This window comes from Alligator sinensis, unplaced genomic scaffold, assembly GCF_000455745.1.
Source record: "Alligator sinensis unplaced genomic scaffold, ASM45574v1 scaffold30_1, whole genome shotgun sequence".
In the NCBI taxonomy this organism is placed as follows: domain Eukaryota; kingdom Metazoa; phylum Chordata; order Crocodylia; family Alligatoridae; genus Alligator; species Alligator sinensis.
In genome coordinates this window covers 473,490-499,076 of record NW_005842060.1, presented here as the reverse complement: position 1 = coordinate 499,076, position 25,587 = coordinate 473,490, and the positions used below count along the sequence as shown (strand labels likewise).

The window sequence follows — 25,587 nt, the reverse complement described above, 5'->3', positions numbered from 1 at the left end:
GGGTGGCGAGTGGCAACCACCTGATGTTGCCGCAGCGTTGGTGACGCTTCTCTTAGGGGGTGCACCACCAATCTCAGGGGGTGCATGTGTACCCCCTGTGTGTCACCAATGATTTATGATATAAGCAACTCTTGGTATGGATATTGTAATCTGTTTTGTTAAATATTCTCTCTCTGTCTTGATACACACGCACACAATTATGAATAAAATTAGAGTGAAAAGAGAGTGCAAAGTTTCTCTGTCTATGCAAGGTTTTCACAGATTTTCAGAATATACAAGGAGGAGGGTATGAGGCCATGTTTTACCAAGAACTGGTTTTAAAAGCAATTCTTTCTATATATAGATTCCAAGCAAGAACTTTGCAGTGATGATACTTTTTTTTATTAGTCTTTATAGCAGGATAACATGAAAAAATTAGGCAGGAGAGTAGAATGAACTCAACTTAAAAGGAATTTAAGCATGACAAAATTCTCAGTTACTTACGCAATGGCAAAGATCAAGATACAGAAATCAATTACAACAAAGACCAAAGGAGCAGCAAATCAAGAAAAGCTTGGCAGGCTCAAGCATGTTGTTCTAATTTCTGCTCTTTTACTACTTCACCTTAAGAAGCTATAAAAATGTTGTACCAGTGCAAAGCATATAAAGGAGAGCAAAATTGGAGATCATATTTCTGTTTCAAGCTTCTCTTTTCTGTAAAAGTACATACGGCTAAATTTAAAAATTCTCTCTGGTATCTTCCCACAGATCTCTCTCTCTGTCTGCCTCTATCTGGAAGTATAGGTAAATTCAATAAACAGTTGGAAGCTCCAGGAAGTGCTTTCTGTTTTTCAGAAAGGGCAATGTTTCTTAAATTAGTATTAGCATGTATATCTGAATAGAGTTACACATACTACTGGAAGAAGCAGAAAAGATAGGAGAGGTCGAAAAGGTAAAGAAAAAGAGATACAACTTATAGAAGGATGACAGCAATATTATTACAATTACCAAGTGCTTCTATTTTAAACCTCTGTTTACAAACAGATAGTGAACAATGGATAAGTTAAAAATACAGGAGTATAAAAATAAAATCTCTTAACAAATACCAATTATATGTGTATATAATATTTATATAATATTTACCCTTTTGAAACATTGCACTGAGAGAGATAGGATTTCATATTGGTAGCATCATATGCATAAATATACACAGAAAAAGAGGTGATCTGGTGGCTGTCTATAAACTTTTCAAGGGGTACCAGCGGGGAATGGGAGAGACCCTGTTCCCCCGAGCACTACCAGGAGTAACTAGGAATAACGGCCATAAGTTGACTGAGAGTAGGTTCAGGCTAGACATCAGGAAGCACTACTTAACAGTCAGGGCAGCTTGGATCTGGAACCAATTTCCAAGGGAAGTGGTAATCGCTCCTACCCTGAGGGTCTTCAAAAGGAGGCTAGATAAGCACCTTGCCAGGGTCATTTGACCCCAGCGTTCTTTCCTGCCCATGGCAAGGGGTCGAACTTGATGATCTGTTCAGGTTCCTTCTGACCCTACCAACTATTAAACTATGAATTAGCACCATAATTATGTCAGCAAGCAAGAGGGCAGAGTGACTAGGTTCTCTTTGCGACTGGTTCTCAAAGTTTTAGTAGAAACCCCCACTACAATCCACGCAGGAAGGTTTCTAAGCCAGTCTGACAGTCCTTTCAGCAACAACTAGCTTACACAGGTAGGGATATCAGTTAAGCCTAGGTTCCATTTTCACTTGGGTTGCAACCCTGTTTCATTTGCTCTAAGGATTCACAAAATCTCTCTCTAAATGTTGACCGACTTTCAATGCTATTCCCTTAATTCCTCTGAAGTCCTTCCATAATTAGAATGCCATGATAAAGAACTTACGATCCATCCTCAGATATATGTATGCACTTTTCCCCAAGGGGAAAAATGAAAGCAATGGCTACTAAAGTCCTCTGTCACCAAATGACCCACAAGATGTAGGTTGCTGACCTCTACCCTAGATTAACTGGAAGTGAAGTCATAACCTACAAGCTAAGCATGCTGGTTCTACACTGCTCACTAACATCAGTCAAGGAAAAGAGTGAATGTCATCACCTTAGAGCTACTGGTACACCCTATATATGGGTCACTCCAGCCCACAGCCTAAAAGGTTGTTGACTTCTAATTTATGTGTGCGTATGCGCGTGTATGTATGTATATAGATTAGATATCTATAGATATACATAGAAAGCCTTTATACTGAAGAAAATATGAGAGTGGAAAATAAATCAAGGAAAAATCAGAGTACAGTAGACCCCCATTTTATCCGTATTTGACTTACCCAAGTCTCGCATTTATGTGAATATTAACACCCTAGCAGAAAAATACACCCCGAGATGCACATTCGTGTATATAAGTGAATGCCTTGCGAGATGTGCAGACTGAGTCAAATGGAGTTATGCGCAGTCTGGGTTCCCAAGCAGGATTCTGGAAGTTCGCTCAGTTTCAGTGTTGCCATTGTGGTAGCAGCATATGTTTACAATATGTTTTTGTAACATAATAAATAAAGTATTGGTTGAAAAAGGTTTTATTTTGGTACCTTTGGTGTAATAAATGTGAGGTCTAAGGAATGCTACCCCTCACTTCATTATTATTTCCTATGGGAAAATTCACCTCGAGTTGTGTGAATTCAACACATGCGAGGTTTCTCAGGAACACAATATACACTTAAGTCGGGGTTCTACTGTAGATCACTTTAATTAAAGTGTTTTAAATAAGGCACTGAAGAACTTAAATCATGATTTATTTTAAAACAAGCAAAAAATTATTTTAATAAATATTTCATTTTTTGCACTTCTGTACTTTTTAGTTATTGTTACTATTATTACTAAATTTAGTTTTACCTTTTAGTTATTCTCCTGTAGAAAATTAATATTATCTCGATAGTCAGCATCATTTGCTGCTATTTTTGGTTAGCCAGGAGGTTACACTACATACAACGTTACACTTATTTAGGCAGTTACAGAGCTTCAAAAAAATATGTTTATTCAGGTTTTTCTTTTTTATATTTTTAAGTTAACGTTGGTGAATGAGGCACTGAAACTCCCTAACTTCATTAGCAGAAGCAAACTTCCTACGGCCCAGAACATACCGAATGGATCCAGACAATGCTGGGACAAGAAATGTAAAACCTGCCAACACATCTCCACCACTCCCAAAATTACTACACCCCACAACAGAACCATCAACATTCCTAGATCTTATACCTGCACCCCAAGAAATGTAATACATCTCATCCAGTGCACCAAATACCCTGATGGAAAATACATAGGAGAAACCAAACAACAACTGTGCACCAAAATGAATGCACACCAGAATTCTATCAAAAACAAGAATACACAATTACTGTGGGGGCACATTTCTCACAAGAAAACCACTTTCTCTTCTCTCTCAGTTCTATTACAAAATACCTTCCACAGACAAGCCTATGAACTTCACTTCATTAATCTCCTGGATACAAAAAATCATGGACTAAATAGTCCCTCATCTTTTAAATACAGCTACATTCATTCCCCCTTCCCCACCCATCTCTCACCTACTGACCACCTCAATTTACATTTTAACCAGCTGGTTTCTTGCAAAGGTCTCTGGTTGCTTGACCACTCCACCCAGCAAGAGCACAGACCATTTGTAGATGCTTCCTCAGCCTGACAAAGAGTGTTTGTACCTGAAAACTTGCTAGGAAGAATTTTCACAACTATTTGAGTTGGTCTAATAGAAGATATCGCATTTACCCAAAGAACCTTGTCTGCCTACATCCTTAGACCAACACAGCTACAACCTACATGCCTGAAACACTGGTGAATGATACATTTATTTGCTACCTAAGTAATTTGGGGTTTTTTTGTGATCTATGATCCAAGATGCATTTGGATGAAAATTTGGAATTCAATTAAAAAGGAAATAATTTGGCATTTTTACATTGTCCTTTAAATAAATAATTACGCTGAATGCACTGGACATATGAAAAATGTAAGTTTACCAAAATATGATTTGCACTCAAAAAACTGGTTTATAATACAAAAGAAACACCTATAGATAATGAATTTTAGGGATTGTTTCTGGCCATTTCGGTTTCCACTGAGATGGCCAGAAAGAATCTTTAAGAATTCCTCAGTATAAACTGAGGTAAGACTATGAGCTGAACTAAGCACTCTGGCAGGGCAACAAGACTGGGAACCAGCAGGGTGAAAGGAAGGAAGGAGAAGAGGACTGTGAGAAAAGAAACATTCAACAAAATCTGGACTGGGACTGGTGGGCAAATAAGACAGGACAAGGAGCTGGGGAAGGTGAAGATACTGACACTGAATGAAAAGTTCCAGGAGGCAGAGACAGGGAGTATAGGTGGGCAGATGACTGCTGGGAGGGAGAGTGGCCAATTTAACACAGCAGGTACTGGGAATGGCTGGGCAAACAAGCTGGAACCCTAGTTTAGAGGGGTGAATTAAGTAATCAGTGGGCACTGAGATCAGAAATCTTAAAAAAAGGAGACAAACTGGAAAGGCAAGAAGAACAAGATAAGGTTAAGATGCAGACATGGGAACAGAGAACAAGACCTGAAGGGAGCAGATGGGTCAATCTTGGGATAGGGGATTGAGCGTAAGGCTTTGTGCCCATTACAGCAAACTCCCATTCAGAGTCTAGAACAGAGGTGGGCAATTATTTTGGCTGGATGGCCACTTAATGAATTCTGGTGTCAAGGGCCACACTTTGCCCTCCCCACATCTGCATGCTGGCCAGAGCTGCAGCAAGCCCCTATTCCCACCCTGCCTGGAGCACACCCTAATGCCCACCCTACCCAGAACCTGCCAGCTGCATCCACAGCTTATGCCAACACATACCCGGAGTGGCAGAAACAGCCCCGGGCAAGTAATAGCATCAGCTGTGAACACAGCCAGCAGATTTGGGGGGGACATCTGCCCGGGTCCACAGCTGATGCTGCAGTGTAAGCACTGGGTGGAAGCAGTCCTGCCTGCCCAACCAGTGCAGCAGAAACAGCCCCACCCACCCAGCACCACACAGCAGCTGAAGCCACAGGCTGGATCCCATGAGTTCACAGCCACCCATCCATGAGCCAGATACAATCATTTGGCAGAGCAGATCTGGCTTGAGGGCCATATTTTGTCCATTCCGGTCTACAAGGAAATTCAAGATCCTTGTCTCTCAATGTGCCTGAGAAGTCCGTAAATATCTCTGAAAGGCACTGGCAAAGTGACCCATTATACTTGACTGTTCTTCCCTCTGTTACTCCTACTGGTTCCCCTACTGCTTGGCTAAAAGAAGTTTGAGAAGTTAATCTTCCAAATCAGTATGAGGTCATATGTTGAAATTACTGGTTTATTTCCTTTTGTATTTTTCAAATCTTAAGAAATTAAATAAACAAATGTTAGAAGACAGAACATTTTCAATCAAAAGTTAAGAAATGTTAAAATTAAGATGGTCTATTCAACTTTAATTTTGCCCTCTTGTACACACATTCAGCCTTTTAAAAAAAAAATCATTTAGTTAACAGAACCCCTCCTGTATTCAGTTCATGGGATGGATCTGATCTACAATTAATCAGGGCTATGCAGTAAAAGTGGCAGTTGTCTATAGGAACTTTGCTTAATTTGTTGCAGATGCCTGAAAGTGCCAAGAATAAGGAGGAGTTGTAAATCCTGTCAAGGAGAATTAGATTCTATTCCTGTTGCTACCTCTTTGTTCCTCTTCGATGCTAGTCAAGTTGCACCTAATTTTTCCTAGGCAGTCACGAACTGAGTGTTCCTCATTTTGTGCTGCCTGATTTCAGACTTTGGGTCTGACCGCAGAAGTCCTGAACTGTTGCTCCTGCCCAATAGGAGCTGTGCTTTAAACATATAAAAATGTTTTCTTGCATACCATACCCCCCAAATAAGATGCACCTTGACTTGGGAAGGAAAAATGAAGAAAAAACAGGTTTTCCAGAGCCGTCTGAATTCTAGCTTCAGCCATGCAGCATTCAGCTACACATCCTACCCAGCACTGCTCAGGCAAGAGCTATAGTTTTAACCCTCTTACAGCTCTGCCAAATTGGTAGTAGCTTTTGGCTGCTCAGCCAAAAGTCACTGCCAATTTGGCAGCATCTGTGAATGGCTTAAAGCTAATGGTGACATGCACTCTGCCCCTCCCTCTCCAGCTAGAAAAGGGTAATTTCAGTAGCCATTACAGTTTGCTTTGCAGCCACTGCATACTTCAATTCTGGGGCAGAAAATCAGCTTCCCTGCTAAAGACATATGTGCCGATTTTGGAAGGATTTTTCTTGGGGAACAGGTATGTGTAGTATGCAAGTACATATAGGATATAATGTCAATTATTTTAAGAAATCTGTTCCAAGGTGTCTCAAATGGGGCACCTAAAACAGTGGATATTTTTTACTTTAATACGCCTAAGCCTCAGTTTACCATGCAATAATAATAATAATTTGACTATACACTATTGCTCATCAAAAGGGCCTTAAGTAATTGAAGAAGGGCAACACCTACCTATTGGAAGGGGGCCAGGAGCAGACATCACCTGCCCAATTATTTGCCATCTATCAAACAACCTGTAGGTAAGCTTTATATATCTGGATCTATTGGGATGGAAGCTGTATTGTCTACATGAGTGGGTTGGTGGTTGAATTGCTCTATTCATCATTAAGCAGAACATTCTAAACAGCATTCAATTCTGAACAACCAGCACCTTTCACCTTCTCTTCATTAATTTTAGACTAATCACAGCACACTTTTAAAGTACCTTGCCAAGGTAAATTATAGCAACTGGTTAATAGACTCAGACTAGAAAACCATTAAACCATCCAGTCTGACCATCTCTTCATCACAGGCCATTACATTTCAACCAGTTACTCCTGCATAGAAACCAATAAAGTGTATCTGCCTAAACAATATTTTTCAAAATGGTATCTAGCCTCGAGGTGACAATTCCAAGATAAGAAGATCTACTGCTTCCCAATAAGCTGTATTTCAATGGTTGATCAATCTCATTGTAAAAATGGATACCTAACATTTAATTTGAAATTGTACGGCTTTAACATCCAGTCATTGATTCCTGTCCTACCTTTCTCTGCTTGATCAACAGCCCTTATTCCCTTATTTTCTCTTATGAAGATACTTGTATATCACAACCAAGACTCCTCTTGATTCAGATTGATGTATTTTTGTAAGACATTCTTCCAGTCTTCACAATTTGGGACCGGGGGAGGGGGGGATACAAAGAGAGTTTTCTCGGCACCTTTGCCAACTTTCCATCATTCTTAAAATGTAAAAAGCCAGAAAAGGATGCAGTATTTCAGGTTCACCAATGCCACTTACAGAAGTAAAAAATCCACTTTACTCCTATTCATTTCTCCTTTAGTAATGCATTCAAAGTATAAATTAGCTCTCTTTTGCTATAGCACTCCATTAGGAAGTCATGATGAATCTTCCATTTCCTCCATCCCCAAGATCTATGGCAGTGTCCCTGTTTTAAAGAATAATATCCCCACGCTGCAGATCTGGCCCCCACACATTGTTTTCAGAGGTATGACCTTACATTTGGCTGCATTAAAATACAATTTTGTGTGAGCCCACCAGGAATATAGATTCCTTTTTATAACTGCCTTATCCTCATCACTATGTATCATTATATGGCATATGCATATTTTATCAACAATAATTTTGTATTTATTTCCAGATAATTGAAAAAAGTGTCAAAACAGTTGGCCCCAGAAACAATGAATACAATACCCACATTCAAGAGGTTGGATAGTTCTCAGTCCATTTAATGTGTGCTCCCACTGATACTGCATGGTGCTTTGTACAATTATGTTATGGGATACAAGTTAAGTTAAAATTCCTTACGAATATCTAAATTTATTGCATCTATGAAATTAGTTTTACCAAATAAGTTTATAATCTCGCAAAAAAGATTTGTTTGACAAGATCTAGTTTCCATAAAACTATGTTGACTGACATACTTCTTTATTGACTGAATCCCATTATCACCTCTTCCATTAAGTTTCACCCAGGACTGATATCAGGCTAACCAACTTCTAACTACTCAGACCCTCTCAGTTGACCCCTTGGAAATTTGACAGAACACAGTATTTTCTTAGTCTTCTAAAATGTCTCCCATAATTCAAGAGAGATTAAAAATGTACATCAGGAGATAAGAGACTTTTGCAGTCAATCCTGTAAGTCTTTTGGGTTTAAGCTATCAAGGACTGCAAATTCAAAAATGTTCACCCCAGGCAGACATTATTTAACATATTTCTTAGTAAATAATGTGTTTGAAAGCAGTTCACCATTCTTACATACAGAAATGAATCGCCTTGTATTCCAAATGCAGGAATATGCACCCTTTCAGTATGAGGACAGTCTTGGACTCTCTCTCTCATATAGAACAAGAACATCCACATACAACTGAGACAACTTTATTTCACAAATAGTAATTTGACTAGTTACTGAATATTCTCTATACTTTTACATCTAAATTAGGTCACAAAATAGTCATAATTCATTTTTCAAAATCAGTTTCTTACGCAGCCACTTAACACTTGCTCAGTTTTCTGATATTGCTATTATTCAGTCATTTGTTTTGTTAGTCTCTACAAGAGTCAGATAATGTGCTTGCTTATTTTTAAGGTGAAAAACCTTATTTCATGTGACCAGTGTACTGACTTTTTCCATCTGGCTTTTTCTATCAAAGAATATAAAGCCAGAATTACATCTGCATGGTATCTTAAGTGGACATAATTATCTGTACATCTAATAGCAGTTTGTGGTTTTGTTTCCTTCGGCTATCAGAGATTTTATCCCAAGAAGCTGAATGCTTTGATAGTATTTCCTTCTCTGGTTCTTTGAAGTTAGTTAACTCTTGCAGCAAAAGAATATTTCCAATAAACACTAAACCCAGCTGCTTGATTTTGTTTGGGTACTTTTGTTTTAAATCCACTTTTCAGGTTTTGATGCATATTTTAGAGAATTGAAGGCAGTATAGTCTAGTGAATTAAACACAGGTCTGAGAGTTAGGGAATCTTTTAATATTCATTTCAGTGCTTGCACTATCTGCATGCAGTCTAAGTTACACGAAATATAGAATAAGGTGCAGAGATAATTAATTACCTAGCTCATTGGTGTGTTGTATAGTTTCATGTTTGTAAAAGACTGATAGTAGAAGCCACTGTATAAGTGCTCAGGTATTATTTTGAGTATTATTGTGAGATTATTGTATGTTATTTTGAGGTTATCTGGATATTAGTGTTTGCTTTCTAACACTGAGAAAGTCATTCAGGCTAGACACAGAAGTTATACATAAGCCAGTATAAGTAATCAGAAACCAGTTTAAACCCATAACTGACCAGAAATATAATGAACATAAACCGGTTTCAAAATGGCCAAACCCAGTTTAAGATAAACCTGGATAGATATAGTATCAGACTTAACTGATTTAGGTTTAAACCAGTTCATGGAACTTCTGTCCCAGATGCCCTCCTGACTCAAGTTATGTCCCAGTCCCACAGCATCCTAGGAGACATTGGGACCACCCCCCAGTCAACTCCCCTCACAGGGCAGGTGGCCTAGCCTCAGCTCTGCTGTCTGCTCCAGCTAAGCTTGGCCAGCCCCACCCCACAATTATTACAGAGTTAAAGCAGCAATGCCTTTGGTCCCCAGCCTAGCCCTGCCTTCACCTGTCAGCCCTGCAGGGCAGGGGGAGAGGGGGACACGGGTGAATAAACCCTCAAAACCCTCCCCCGATCTGTGAGGGTTGCCCCCCCCCCCCGATAGCCTGGCATGAGTCACTGACCGGCTGTGGCGGGGAAGGGGGAAAGGACTCCCCTCTCCTGGCCAGCCCCTGAGCCCAGCACCACCTCTGGGGATTCCCCTATCCAGCTAAGAATCCTTCCAGCTCTGGTATTCCCAGTTGTGGGGGGCATTTCCCTCCCCCCAAGAGCCAGGAGGTGTCACTGATGTGCAGCAGGTGGGGGGGGGGGATGAAACCCTCCCCCCATCCCAGCATAAACCAAGTGTCTGGGACAGAAGCAATCGGTAGAGGGCACGATTGGGTCATGCCACCCGGCACAAGCCCCCTGAGCTGTCAACCATATCTTGACAGCTGCTGGGCTCTGATGGGAAACACCGGGCAGCCCGAGGGGCTTGTGCTAGGTGGCAGGGATGGAATTTCTCCACAGAGGGAAAGATCAGACCCTGCCACTCAGTGCAAGCCCCCCTGAGCCACCTGGCATACCCCGTCAGAGCCCAGCACCAGCAGCAACTGGGAACATGAGCTAGGCAGCCCCAGGGGCTTTTGCCAGACATTGGGGCCCTATCCTTCTTTCTATGGAGTTGGCCCAGCTGGGCAGAAAGGAAGGAAATCCACCCAGGGCCCAGCTCCCCGACCTGGGAAGGTCCCAGCTTGGAGGCTGAGACCAGGCCAGGGGGGTTCATTCATGCCCACCCACATCAGTGACTCGTGCCAGCTTAGCCATGCAGGGTGACTTCACAATTTATACACAGTCTGAACTCATACACTCAGATTTTTTTTTTTTTTTTTATTTAGCTCAGTTGATCACTTACTTTGCCAAGCAATTCTCCCAGTGTGACATCTTCATGATTGAGAACCCATTTCTTATCCTACAGCAAGAAAAAAAAAGCTGCTTAGTCTATGCAAGAGTACATTTCCCATAAGACGCATTTCAGCCAGCAGACATAGACCTAAAGGGATATTTCATTCAGACTATTCAATCAACAACATGCTAAGTTATAACTTCAAAAGGCAGTAAAAGCAGTTTTAAGAAATATTGCTACACAATAAGATACTGAAATCTATAAATCTATATTATAACAAATGTATATTGGAAGATTAAGCCTTCTGCATAATACTATACCTATAAATAGAACACAGTGTGCATTTTTTCATAAAGCTCAGGGCATAATTTCTGCTATTGCTCATTTCAAAAACGAGTTTAGTCAAAATCAGATAAGAAAACTTAATTTTACAATACAAACACTACTGCTAATTCTGACTCGATCCAATAAAATATTTTTTCCCTAGAACACTGGAATAAGAATAATTTTTCTACAGATGATCTGGCCTTGTGTTAGCAGTTGTTAAACCTATCGTATGTAGTCTCATATCTTTCACAAATAATATCCTGCAGTATAATAAAACAAGAAACATCAATTATACTGTCAGTACAATACTGAAGACCAGTTATGGAACCATTCTATTAAAGAACATCACGTGTATGAAATGTGTTCAGCAAATTTCTGGCTGCACTAGGACTTATTCTCTCTAATATAAATATATTTTGTTAAAAGATTTTAAGAACTGTGTTTAAGTCTAATGATACAAACAAGCATAAGCATTATTTTTTTCTATTTACACCTCTAGATTCTTCCAGCACTTGATATTCCAGGCTTCTCAAAAACACTATTGCCAATTATATATTATACATTATTATATATTAAGATCATTATCTTACATAAATCTATAATTATTAAACAAAACAAAATCTAAAGCAATCTATTTTCATCCCTCTGTGAAAGAGTTTGTGACTTCTGTTCTACAAACATAATGGGCTGTGTTGAAGACCAACTGAAATTTTTGGATAGAGTACCCCCATCTTTATGTATGGTCACACACACACACACACACACACACACACACACACACACACACACACACACACACCCCTCCTGATAGTCTGTTACACAGAACACTAATTCATGAATGACTTTTGGTATTCTAGCTCATTAGACCTACTTTGCAACATAAAAAATGTGACCCCTTTTGTGAAAGGAGGAAAGATCCTACTACATATTAAAGAAATCAAGCACAAATTCATGCTCAAGAATGGTTAATTGTAAGATATAACCATAGCTTTGTTGACAACAATCTGTCTTCTCTACAGGCTGGGGAAATATTTTGTATTCCATGCTATTTGTTCCCTAACTCATCTAGTTTCACCTGGAGCTGCTGTCACTAAGAACTGGCTACTCTAAACAAATAGAAGACTGAATAGGAGATAAAGGTACCCTATTCACTTTGGCTACAACCTTGGACAAGTGAAAAAAAAATCTCTACCTATTTCTAATTGCCAGAAGCAAATGTATGCTGGTACAGGTATTGCCCTAAAGTCTTGGTGTTTATGAAAAAGAAAAGGCTCCTACAGAACGTGTCTGATACAGAGATACAAAGTAGTGTGACTGCTTTTACAAGCGATCCATTTTTTGTGGTGAACATGTTTTGTGCTATTATTCCAGAATCATGTATTACTTGTGATTCATGCATTACCATGTGCTCATTTTTACAGCACTCTTTAGAAGAACAGAAGTAAGGTCAGTTTTTACCTGAATAAAGCTAATTTTGGTAAAGTTGAAACTTTTCATATTGAAGTGAATTTTAGACAGTACATATACAGCTACTTCACCAAACAATAAGAAATGACATCCAAGTTTTGCATAAACATGCATCCCCTTTTTCCTCTCCTCCACCTCAAGATTTTCATATCACCAACTGCTAGAATACACTGAACAGCAACTAGGATAAATAATCAAGTAATAAACATGCAATGACAGTGAAAGGCAGTGAATGAGGAAATATCTTTAATTAGCTAGTTCAGCAGTTAAATACAGAAATTTCTTGAGAAGAGTAGGAAGTACTGCACACACATTAGACAAGTGACACGGAGAAATATCTAAACATACATACAAAGTGCTTTTGCTGTTATAATCGTAATTATTTAATCTAGGGGACAAAATAAAAAGCATGAATCTCAGAACACAAGACCTAAATTCTCTTATGGGGCTATGACCTACAGATGCCCTGCAAAGACTTCCTGGGAGCTGGTGTCAGCATTGCCTCTATGCTAGCACTGCTGAATGTTGAACCCTGGTGCAGGTGTGGGAGAGAATAAATATTGCTTCCAACTATATTCTTATTCATATACAATGCCAATATAACAACAGCAATAATCATACACTGTCAAAAATGTATTATTAATCCCACAAATACATTTCATGAAACATGAAAATCTGAGCACTTCTGTAGATTATCAAAATAACATAAACAGAAAATGAAAATATAAAAAGATGGGGGAAAGAGACAGACTGAGTTAACACTGTAATTAGGCCACTTTTCACTGTGTCAGGTTTCAGGCCAAACCATTTAATACAAGGACAGAAGCAGTGAAGAGTACTGTCATACAAGGGTCTTTGCACAAAAAAGACAATTCCTGAAGGAGAGCTAATAAAATTAAAAACAACTAAGAAGGCTGAAACTGAATATTTATTCACTCTACCAATGCTTATTTTCTAAACCTACTTTACAATCTTTGAAATATAATACACAAGCAGGTGCAAACTCAAGTCCTACTCCTTCTGATAGTAGAAAACAAAATCACAAATGACATGTTGGTAGTTCATGAGGGCTAGGGACAGAAGTTACACATGAACTGGTATAAGTGATCAGAAGCTGTTTTAAATCCGTAACAGAACAGAAGTTCAGTGCACAAAATGGCTGAAACTCATTTAAGATAAACCTGGTTGAATACAGTATCAGACTTAACTGATTTGGGTCAAACTGTTTATGAAACTTCTGTCCCAGATGCCTTCCTGGTTCAAGTTAAATCAGAGTGCACCAGCATCCCAGCATGTTTGTAGACCTGAGCTGTGTTGTGCTGTGCTGTCTGCTCTAGAGAGCCAGGCTGGCCCCACCCCTCCGCTCCCTAACTGGACCAGTAAGGGCTGGCTCACTGGCCGGCTCACTGCCCAACTAGGTAAACCCTGGCTGGAGTCTGGGGCCAGGAATGGGGGTTAAACTCACCTTTTCCTGAGTACAGAGCTGCCCTGCCCTGCCCTGCCGGTTTAATGCTGGCTGTGACTGCGGACTATAAATCTCAGAGACACCAGGAAGAGGAAGTGATGAGCAACCCTGCTCAGTCCTGCTGCTCTGATTCTGGACTGCAAATCCCAGAGACCTCGGGGGCAGCAGGAAGAGTAAGCAAACACACAGCTCATGCTGCATTTATAGTTCCTCAGTTAATAGTTTTTCACAGAAAAAACTATTCTTGTTCAAGCTTTTATGAATTCAATGCCATTACCTTCCCCCACCCTCCACCTCCACCCCCCTGTCCAGGCAGAGCATGGACTAGGGCCTGGCCATCCCCCCTCCACTCCAGCAGGGTGGGGGGGAAAAGTCACATAGGGCTTCTGTCTTCCCTCCCTTTTGGCAGTGGCTGGCAGGAGTGCTCTAGCACCGCGCCCCCACTCCTCCTCCTGCCCCTTCCACCCGGCTTCTGGTTTGAGCCACTGCAGGCATGTGTCTGCATTTCCTGAATCAAAAGTGAAAGTGTGTTCATTTGATTATTAGTTCAACTTCTGCAGCTTAGACTAATCTGCAGAAACTAAATCAATTCAGTCTCAGGCTAAGTACAGATGGTCAAAAAACCCATGTCACCCACCACCTTTAGTCTGTTGGGCTTAGTGTTCTATACATGATGAGTTCAAACTTCAAAATATTCTGTAGAGCAGGGCTATCCAACTTCCAAGTGGCAAGGAGCCACAATATCAGGGATCACACAATGCATGGGCCATAGCCCCCATGGGCTGCATGACATATGGGCACCCCTTCCACTGAACTGTGCCATATGGGCAACCTGGCCTCTACCACAAGCTTTTGTCATGGGCTTTTCTGCTGCACTATACTCCACTGGTGACCCTGGCTCTCATCACACTCCTAGGGTGGAGACAGAAAGCATAAGTTGGGTATGTGGGGGGACTGGGGAATGAGCCTGGAGACCCTAGCTGCTGTTGCAGCCAGAGCAACGGGGATCAGCAGCTGAGTGGGAGCAGCTGGTAACTTGCAGGTTGCAAGTTGGACACCTCTGCTATACAGACTATTACAGATTTCAGCTGTTAATTTCTACAAAAATGGAATTTCAACATAAAATGGAAGCAACTCACATTTTTCACCCTTTTGCTTCTAGGCATCATTAAGATATGGTATATATTTATAAAGCCCATAGAATATATTAAGAACCCATGAAATAAATAAAAAATAAATGACTATTATTAACTATAAAATGATCATTTTCAAAGTGTAATGGTACCTCTGATGTATAGGAAATTGTCAGATCTGGGAAAAATACACAATACTCAAATTCTGTGCCTGTGTAAACCTAACACCTTAACTTCTGTGATATGAAATTAATGTTGTTAAGATTTTCCCACTAAACTGAAGCAAGTTACGTTGAAGCCTGCAAAAAGTCTTGGAAAATCATAAATTAAATAAATCAGTTATAACCTGTCAAAATGTCCTTGTATAATTGCTTGGTGTCCCATCTCCCCAACAGGTGATTTAAGGAAAAAAGGGAGGACGGTATTATTGGGGGTGGGGTTCATCTTTTGCCCAACTCTGGTTATATTTCACTACTAAGTATATGTTTGGAAAAATTACTTCTAGGAGTTGATGTCAAACACTGTATGCCATGCATAATAGAAGCTGGCATATACAGTACGTACTTGACTTATGCTGTAGCTTCAGTATTCACAAAGTAGATCTGGATGACCATTAGGTATAAGGAAGTACATACGACAAGGTAATGAAAAGTGGTATCAAAGAACGTCTGTGACGTTGCATTCATTTCTCTCACATCTGAATAGAAGTTCAAGCAAAGTTGTAAAAAAATAAAATAAAATAAGATTACCAATTTAAAAATATCCATTCAATTATGCACACATTTATTCCACTTATGCACAGTATTTTTACTGGACCCGTTACAACTTTACAGTGTTTCCTGGAAAAAATCAGGGTTTAAATCACAAGATCAGAAAAGAGATTCTCTCCATCTGAATATCACCACATTGAAAGGTACAGTAAGTTTTTGAAAAACTAAATAACCAACATAGCTTGCATCTTCTGTCAAAGAATACATTTGATTCGCATCACATTGCTTCATTTTATCCAATTAAAAAAAAAAACAACCCTTTTTTTGCTTGTTTCATCAAACAAAATGTCCATAATTGGAAACTAAGCTCTTAGACATTGGCACTGTATCAGTTTTGATAATTGCAACAAGTATTGATCAATACTACACTCTTCAAAACTAGTCATTATATAAGGTTTATAAAAATATAAATATATACAAGAGAAAAAGAATAAGTGTATTTCTCAGTTACGATAATACTCTACTCAATATGCTGACTGTGCCTTCGGGTAAAGGAAATGGATGATTACTTTAGTTGAAATAAGAAACTCAGGAGTTTATGTTATGTGAGAAATACACAGGGGAAATACCCATTAAAAATTAAACATTAAAGAAAACAGCACTAAAAAATCCCCGCTGGATGCATCTACATGTGTGCTTTATTGCACAGTAGACTTAATTTACTGCACCATACAGCGTCACTATCTACATGTGCATGGCAACTAGGCCCGTGTAGACTAATTTATTGTGCCATCCGATAGTCCTGTCAGATACAAGTTCTATCTGAGGGCATGTGTAGATGGTGTTGGGGACGGCTGGGGCACAAGGGTGCTTCAGTGTGGAGGGCTAGCCAGCAGGCTGACCATGTGCTGAACACCCTCACGCCCCAGTCAGCCATTCCACAGTACATGGAGTCCCATCACAGCAGGACCTCAGCCAGCCCCTCTGCAGCACATGGAGCCCCCACAGCCTTGGGGCTATACATGCTGTGGAACGGCTAGCTAGGGCATGAGGATGCTTCAGTGCAGGGGCTGCCTGCTGGCTAACCCCATGCTGAAATACCCTTGTGCCCCAGCCAGTCCCTCTGCAGCACATGGAGTCCAATCAGAGCAGCTTTGGGCTAGCAGGTTGATCCCCTGGGTCACCTCCCAACCCAGGCTGCTTCCACTGGGGCCCATGTGCTACACATGAATAAACTCCAGAGCTAATTATTCTGGAGTATTTTGCTCCCAGGCGTAAGTTCAAATGGTGCGCCCAGAAGCAAAAACTTCAGAGTGTTAATTGCATGCATAGACACCCTCTGTTGAGTTTACCTTCAGTCATTGACATTTTGGGGGGAAGATTTTGCTATTGTGGCAAAATAACAACTGAATTTGACGATCCTACCAGCTATCCCTGAACCTGTAATAAAATGTCAGTGGACATAGGCAGATTCCTTTAAGTCCTTGTATCAGCTAAGAATCCATTCCCCCCCTACTCAACACTGCCTCCTTCCCCTCCATGCTTAGCAGCACATCCTTTCCCTCGCTCCACTCCTCCACTTCTCTGCCCATCATTGTCCCCCCTATCCTTGGCTAATCTGGGGGTGGAAAGGGCTCCAGAGTTGCTCCTAGGCCACTGTAGTTGGGATGCACAGAGAGCCAGGCTCAGCCAAGGATATCATCATCAGCAGGAGGTGGGTTCCATTTCCCTGAGCCAGTTTCTAGGCTGACATGTGGAGGAGTCAAGCAGGGAGGAGAACCTGCTTGCTGCCATCCCTGTCACTGTCCTGGGTTGATCCTGGCTCCCGGTGCTGACAGCCGGAGCAGAGCAGAAGCAGCTCTGGAGCACTCTCTTCTCCCAGCTGACCCCAGGGGCAGCAGCAGGCAGAAAAGGGGTGGGGATGGGAAGGGAGGGCATGTGATGCTGAGCACAGGGGGAAGTGGGTGCAGGGAATTAGGTAAGAATACCTAATTCACGGATTTAAAAAAAGTTGCTGGCTGGTGCTCCCATGGTGTGGTCCAAAAGGAGAGGCATGACCATGCCACTGTATCCCTGTTAGTGGACTATTTCCCATTCTGGGGACAGTTGAGAAGTTCATCCAACTCCCTAAAAGAAAAAAGGGCTTGACCAGCTTTCTTATAAATAGATATAAAATCCAGGGGCCTATCCTTCACTTGACTGAGAAGACAACCATTGTTTGCTGCCAGATAATGCAGTTCTTTGGTTTGACTAATAGAAATTTGTTCAGCAACTAAACAATTCAGGGAGCTTCAGTGGGGGTTAGATACCTACACAGTTGCACAGGCACCATACAGAACTGGGCCAAAATGCAAAAGTTTTTTGGGGGTTTTTTGCACTAAAAATGAAACAACCAGAATCATAAAAAAAACCCAAAATGGAATGTTCAAATGTATGAACTGATCTAATACAAAAAATATTAGTTTTTCCTTCCACAAGTATGAAAGAATTTGATTTACTGTTATTCATGTATGCATGCATGTGGGATAGGGCATGCTATTTATTGTTTCAGATATTTACGTGCTTTCTGGAAACAATGAAATGCTTATGAATCCTGTAAATTTTTGTAATTTTAGAAGACCTGATTACTTCCTGAAAAGTTGTATTCATTACACTGACAGAGCTGTGCCATGAATACAATTGTATTACGTTCATGCTGTGACTGATTGTAATCAGTTACACTAGTGATGCTTTCATGATCATGCATTTTTCTGAAACCTAGAGTTCTTAAATATTTTATGGATTAGTTTAGAGGCAAAGATTTCTTAGGGCGATATCTTTTATTGGACCAACTGTATAGTTGGAATAGAATTAGACTAGCTTTCAAAGTCAAAAAATTCTTAGGCACTTACAAATTGATATGTTCTCAAACAGTTCTGTTTGCTACAAAATAACCTAATTTTCATCCAGGATTGTGCCCCAATTACAGATAAACAACAAGTGCTTGTTTAATATTTGTTCAAACCTATAACAAAGTAAAATAATTTTGCTAAAACTTTAACATGCCTTTAGAACTCAAATATTAGGATTAGTTAAAATACTACAGGAGTTTTAATCTTCAAAGTCAATCCTAGATGATGATTATTTTTATGAAAAAAATGACCTTTACAAGGAATTAGACACTCCATCCCTCACAGTTTAAATACACTGTTCTAATCAAATGCATTTCATGCAGACCAATTATATAACCTACTACTACACTATGGAGTAATCGATTTCCTCTGTTATTTCAATTACTTTATGGAGAAATCTATTCTCTGTGCAATACCAGCCTCTGTACAAGGCATGGGTTCAATGCTCAGCTCTTGAAGAAAAATAGCTGTTTAGATTTTTTTAAATATGAATTTCCATTATGTTCTAAATAAAAAGCCAGAAGTCTCATCGAAGATAGAACACTCAAAACTAGCTTTTTTAGGAATGTGTTACAGATTTATTGAGACAAAACTTGAGAACGCTCTTGCAATTTCCATTAAATCCTGTAATTCAGGGGTTGGCAACCTATGACCCATAGGCTGGATCCACCCTGCAAAGAGGTATGATCTGGCCTATGGAGGTGTGAACTGGCATAGGGGATTGGTTTCACAGAGAGGTGCTGTGGGTCCCTGCTGCATCCCAGAGCTCCCCTTCACTGCAAAGCCCGTTACTCTGCAGCATCTGAGCTTAACCTGTTGCAAAGGGGCTGGGAATCTAGCAGCCAGCTGCTCAGGAGGGGAAGGATGGAAACTTCTAGCCTGCAGTAACGACTGGGGCATTTAGTAACAGCAACTATCATCTTCATCACTGATATTATTACTTATAATAATAAAAATATTATATATAATTTATAACAATATAACATATAACATTAATATTTTGCATAGAGTATAATGATGATAACAGTAACAACAACACTACTACTACTAATAATGATAATTATGTTTTTCATATAGAGGGTGCTCAGTAACATCTATGATTTGGACCTTAATCAACACTGAAAACAGCAATGTAGCTCACTTGTTATGAATACAATGTGAATGGCCTCTTTCAAATTGTCATAAGTTTTAATCTTTTTTTTCTACATAAAACTCCTATAGGAAGTATGGTTATTTATGTCATTAATTTTGGAGTCCCACAAGGCCCATTCACATAAGATTTCACAGCTTTCAATAATACTTGAACCTAATTAATCTGAAAGTTTAAAAGCGATAATTGCTCCTCCTGTAAAGGGGAAAATTCTTCGCTTACAAGAATGACACAGGTAACAGATAAACAGGGGATAGGTTCTCTTGGAGTCAAGACAATGAAAAAAATGTTCTAGCCAGCTCAGCTGAATCTTGGATAACTACTGCTAGATCAGCTAGATGGGGAGCTAGACCCAAAACCTTCCAGAAATAAAAAAGCTGCAGATCATTTCCAGTGAAGAGACCCTACAAATTATTTCTTCTATAATACGTTTTCCCCTCTCTTCAAATGCCGGGGCTGAAATACTGGCTGTCTATCACCCAGAGAATCTGAGTCTGAGTGCTCTCTTTCTTCCTTCCATTGCCATGTAGCCAGAGAGTTCTATTGTCAAGCACAAGAGGCCTGGTTCTAGCTATATTTTATCCCTTTTCTGGCAGGTTGCTCATCAGAGTGGGGGTTGAAATCAACAGTAGACTCCAGCAATCTCCTGGATAACCATTAAAACTAGAAAGAATGCAGGCTGTATATGCTGTGATGGACAGGAAGGAAAAGAGGGAGAGGGGGAAGGGAGAAAACAGAGGCCTCCTTACTTTCTCCTTTCCTGCCACCTGGCCACAAAAGTACTGAGTTTGCAGAGGCCTCCTCTACAAGCTGTCATTTGTCCCTCAAACCACAGCCTCTCATTCTTCCTACTATATTCTTCCAATAATAAGTCAGCCCTGCATTTAAACTGATCCCATATTTTCCAAGTCAATTTTGGGAAACGCAGCTTTCCCCCTGAATATAAGTTAATAACTACAGAAAAGATCCTGAAAATGGAATGCCGCTCATAGGAAAGGCCAAAGGAAAATCCACCATGGAAAAAGACCTAAAGGGCTAAGTGCATTCAAAATACTAAAATTAATAAACATTATCTGTACCAAAGGTAAGGTTACTCAAGTTGCCACGTGGTTTTCAATTCAAAATTCTACATCAATACATATCATGACAAATATATTTAGTTAAAATCTAACCCCCCTCACAGATTTAAACAAAGACAGGACCTTACGAAAAGGGCAAATTCAAATTTCCAGTACATAAAAACCCAAAACCATGGATCCAAATAATCCTAGGTTTAGAAATTTGAAATTCAAATGTTCTTAGTATCTGAGAGGCATGGGGAAAGAGAAAGCAGTTGTGTATCCACCATTGCTATGTTCAAGTGTCAGTTCAGATTTGGCCTCTCCCAAAATGTGCGAGGAAAGCACATGCAGCTAATTTGGGTTTTTTGGAAGAATGAAATATATTGATACCTTTTACATATTTTAAACATATTTTTAGTTCAGGGCTCGAATTTTCAGGCTCACTGGTCTTTTCCAAATAATATACACACTCCACTGTAAAACAAAAAACAACCAAACAACCCCCCCCCCACCCACCCATAATAAAAAAAACCTGTTTTAATAATTTAAATGTGAACATTTCTGGAGAGTATTCACTTCGTCACGATTTCCTACCATTCATCGCCTGGACTGTTTCCTGGTTTTGTGGCTCCAGGGCTGACCTGCAACATGAACTACCCCAGAGCTGAGGACTCAAGTCTTCCCAGTTCCATCCTCCCTGAAGTACAGCGCTGGGTGTAGAAGCCTCAACTTATCACAAGGCTCTCAGGGCTTCTAGGCTACTACCTTCATGATAGAGGGTTAATGCATCCCTTCTCACACTGGAGGAGTAGACCCAGGAGATCAAAGGAATTGTAGGGTGCTCCCCATCTGGGTCACAAAATGACTTTGATCTTTCCCCTTGAGCTGAACCTGCCACTCCACTGCTATCATACCAGCACAGATGACCTTATGCAGTACTCTGAAGGGCCAGCCAGTGTTGGGTCATCTGCAAAGCTGCCCTTAAGAATGCTGTACAAAGCTTGTTCACTCCAGTAAGGTGGTGGTGAGACAGACTCTGTACAACAGCTTAAGAGCAGCAGACCAGATGATCCTACAACAATTAGTTCTGAAGATCTCAATCATTGAGCTCCAGCATGCTGATGATACTGTAGTCTGGGCACATTCAGAAGCAGATCTCGCTGCAATTGTGGACATTTTTATTGAGGCATACAAGAAAATGGGACTGATGCTTATCATTCAGAAGACTAAGGTCCTTCATCAACAAGCTCTTAATGAGCAGTCCTCAGCTCTGGTAATTGAGATTCAGAGTGAGAGTCTGGAGAACGTTGAGTATTTCCCATACCTCGGAAGCCATCTCTCGCAGAAGGCTAACATTGATGAAGAAATCCAACATCACCTCAGAAATGCAAGTGAAGCCTTCAGATGCCTCAGGAAATGGGTGTTCAAAGATCGCAACCCAGATACAAAACCAAGTTCACGATTTATCAAGCAGTTGTGATCTCCGCCTTACTGTATGGAGCTGAGACATGGACAACATATGGGACACACATCAAGTCGTTGAAGAAGTACCATCAACAGTGCCTGCAGAAGATCCTTCGAATCCAATGGGAAGATAGCTGCATCAACATTAGTGTCCTCTCACAAGCAAAACCATGAGCATCAAGGGGATAATCATCCAACACCAACTTTGCTGGGCCAGCCACAACATCCGGATGTCTGACTCCAGACTCTCAAAGCAAGTTTTATTCTCCCAGCTCAGTCAAGTGTGGGCAGAGAAAGGGCTTCAAAGATGTCCTTGAGGCCAACTTGAAAAAAGTGCAACATTGACATCAACTTGTAGGAGACTATTGCTCAGGACCATCCCAAATGGAGGAAGAGTCTGTTGAAAGGACCTCAATACTTTGAAACCTTACAATGACAACAGGAGACAGAAAAGTGGGAGTGGCAGAAACAGCACATTGCAGACTGAATCAAGAATCTGGAGCCACCCGCCCCACATGGAAACATGTGCCCAAACTGCAACAGAATCTGTCAGTTCTGGATCAGCCTCATCAGCTGTTTTCAAACCCATAGATAAGACAATCATGGAACGCAATAATCCTTGACTGAGGGATTGCCAAAGAAGAGTCCTCAAGGGGGCGCTGTAGAGTGATACCATATTAACCCTAATAAAGGATGACTGTGATTTTTATAGTATTTTTTGAAGGGAAAAAAGGGCTAAATGTTCAGAACAATACGGCATCACTCCCTTTTCATTCAGGGTGTTATTGACCTTATTTGATGGAAAAAGCATAACTAAGATGGAGAGGTGGGATGTTGGAAAACTGTTAATGGCTACCATCAATTAATTCATTTAGACAAAAGAAGAGGTTGGAACTGTTGGCTCTACTAATCATAAGTCCTACAATTCCCTCTTTTATTTTTCTTATTTTCAGGGAATTGATTACGTTTTTTGTTCTTTAAGACCTAAAACATACCTAGAAATTTTGAAAATGATCAGATGCAGTGTTCGAAAGTTACAAATTAAATACAGATAATAGGGGGATGCCATTAAGTTGACTGTAGGGTTTTGCTTTGCTCAGTCAGCAAATCTAAACCAGAAAAGGAAGACAGGATAGTTTCTTCATTGTGAGGAACATTTTTAAATTGATTTCATAAACTATGGGCAGATCCAGGATTTTGTAAAAAGGGTGCAGGAGCAGTGACCAGTGCTTCGAGAGCAGCTGCACATCTGGTTCCATCTCTCTTCAGAATGGGCCGATCATGCTCTGGGACATTTTTAAGTCCCTGCATCAGCCACAGCCAGTAGCAGCAGCAAAGGATGGGTTCCCTCTCCATGAGTCTGCTCCCAGGCTGGCAAAAACACCTGTGGGGGATTGGGCAGGGGGGAAAAACCCACCCACTGCCACCACTGCTGCTGTCTCAGACTGAACTCAACTCCTACGTGGCCTGGCTGAAGCAGAGGAAGAGAGGCTCTAGAACCATCCCCTGCCCATGGGTAGGTTAGGGACAGGAGCAGTGGCAGATGGGAGAGAAGTAAAATGAGTGGGGAGGGGACATGCTGCTGAACACAGAGGGGACGGGGAGGTGGAATTCTTACCTGATTTGAGGACTCAAAGTCCCTAGCTACTGCTCCTGCAGCATAGTCTGAAAGGGAAGTGGCCATGCCACTGCACCCCCTCTCAAACCACCCCTGTCATGAACTATTTAACCTTGATGATACTCTACATTAAAATAAACATTATAAAGGCAAAAAAGATACTAAAATTAAAGTTAATAGATCTTTTTACCTCTTATATTCCCAAGACTCAGTCCTTCAATGAATGACTTTTTCAAAATATTGACAACATGACATTTCAAAGCCTTGTTTATGAAGAACAAATCTGATGTATAATCCTTTCCAAGGAATAATTAAACAAAATGGCACTATAAACTGCAATCAAATGATCTGTCAGAGGATGTATTACACTATTTATGTTACAGCATTAATCACTACCTGTAGTTCTCTTTTTTTATGCAAGCCTTCAATCATCCTGCTTTGTTATAACAGCTTAACACATTCATTCCACTCAAAATCTCAGTTCTAGCAGATTTTCAGAGCCAAAGGATTATTCAAAATTCGATCAGCTTTGTCAGTGAAGTTCTCATGTAGCTTCAGGAAAAAACCTTTATTGACAAGTATATGCAAATTGTCATGCCTTGTTAGTATGTTTCACAAACCATGAGTAACTGAACACTTGTTTAAATGGTTTACAAATTAATCCTAGAGTTATCTTGAATAAGATGATGCTTATTTATGAAGGACCTGGTTTACTGGCACAGGTATATTTCATTACAAGTACATAAACTATTATTTAGTCTCATGATGCCTTCTACAGAAAACATTGTCTGTATTTTTTACTGCAAGTCCTGCTTTACACAATTTTGTAATAATTTCCTTTCCTTGTCTATAATGACAATCAATTTAGGGAAAAGGTCTTCAAAAATAACTGATCACTTATGTACAAAAAGAAGGTTTGAGGGTACTTCTCTGTTAACAGTTTCACTCCTCCTTCTCTGTTAAATCATGACTAGGGGTGTTATTTTAATTATAAGCAAACTAGACTAACCCAGTTCCAAAAAAGGAAATCTATGACAGCTTCTTATTTTAAGAAAAAGTTACCATGGGGCAGTTGTCAGGTTATGACAGTTCATGCATTTTGCAAGATTCCAATATTGCCTCCTCCCAGTGTCACTTTCATAGATATATGACAACTGGTGGTACATACATGTCATAGATATGGGGCAGTATGGCTATGAAATAAAGGCATAAATGAAAGGACCTAGCTTAGGATGTTATTTTTTTAAATTTTCATCTACATATTCAAGTACAAAGTCCTAGTGGATGGGGATTCTGTTTTACTAGGATTTAAAATTCAAAAGAGGATTAGTAATTTAACTCCATGAGAAGGGGCTTCATTCCCTATTATTAATTTTATTACTTAAAATGCTCAGCTACTATAGAAAAAAATGCTAATTACTAAAAGAAATTATGGCTATACCCAAACTGCATCTAACGAGTATTAAAAAGATGTAAATTCCAATTGAAATGTCACAGAATTACTGGGCTCCTATAGATGTGCAGCAAGGCTGCTCCAATGTGCTGTAAATCCAGTGCATTGGAGCAGACTCAATTAATTGAGTTTGCTCCAGCAACCTCCAGCACCACATGTATCAGTGTCCCACCCTGAAGAATGATGGCGGGGAGCTTTAAACTAAAGCTTGGTCAATGAGTTTTAGTTCAAAGAGCCCTGCCACCATTT

The 25,587-nt window shown here is 40.2% G+C and overlaps 1 protein-coding gene across 2 annotated transcripts in view; it reads right to left on the bottom strand.

Annotated features, from left to right (window-relative positions):
- The window catches only part of FER (FER tyrosine kinase), a 340,335-nt gene that overhangs the window by 132,810 nt on the left and 181,938 nt on the right, over nucleotides 1-25,587 (bottom strand). For both annotated transcript variants that reach the window (XM_025203513.1, XM_025203514.1), the window contains one exon: nucleotides 10,609-10,665. In XM_025203513.1, coding sequence (XP_025059298.1) covers nucleotides 10,609-10,665 — 57 coding nt within the window. The remainder of the gene's footprint in view (nucleotides 1-10,608; nucleotides 10,666-25,587) is intronic.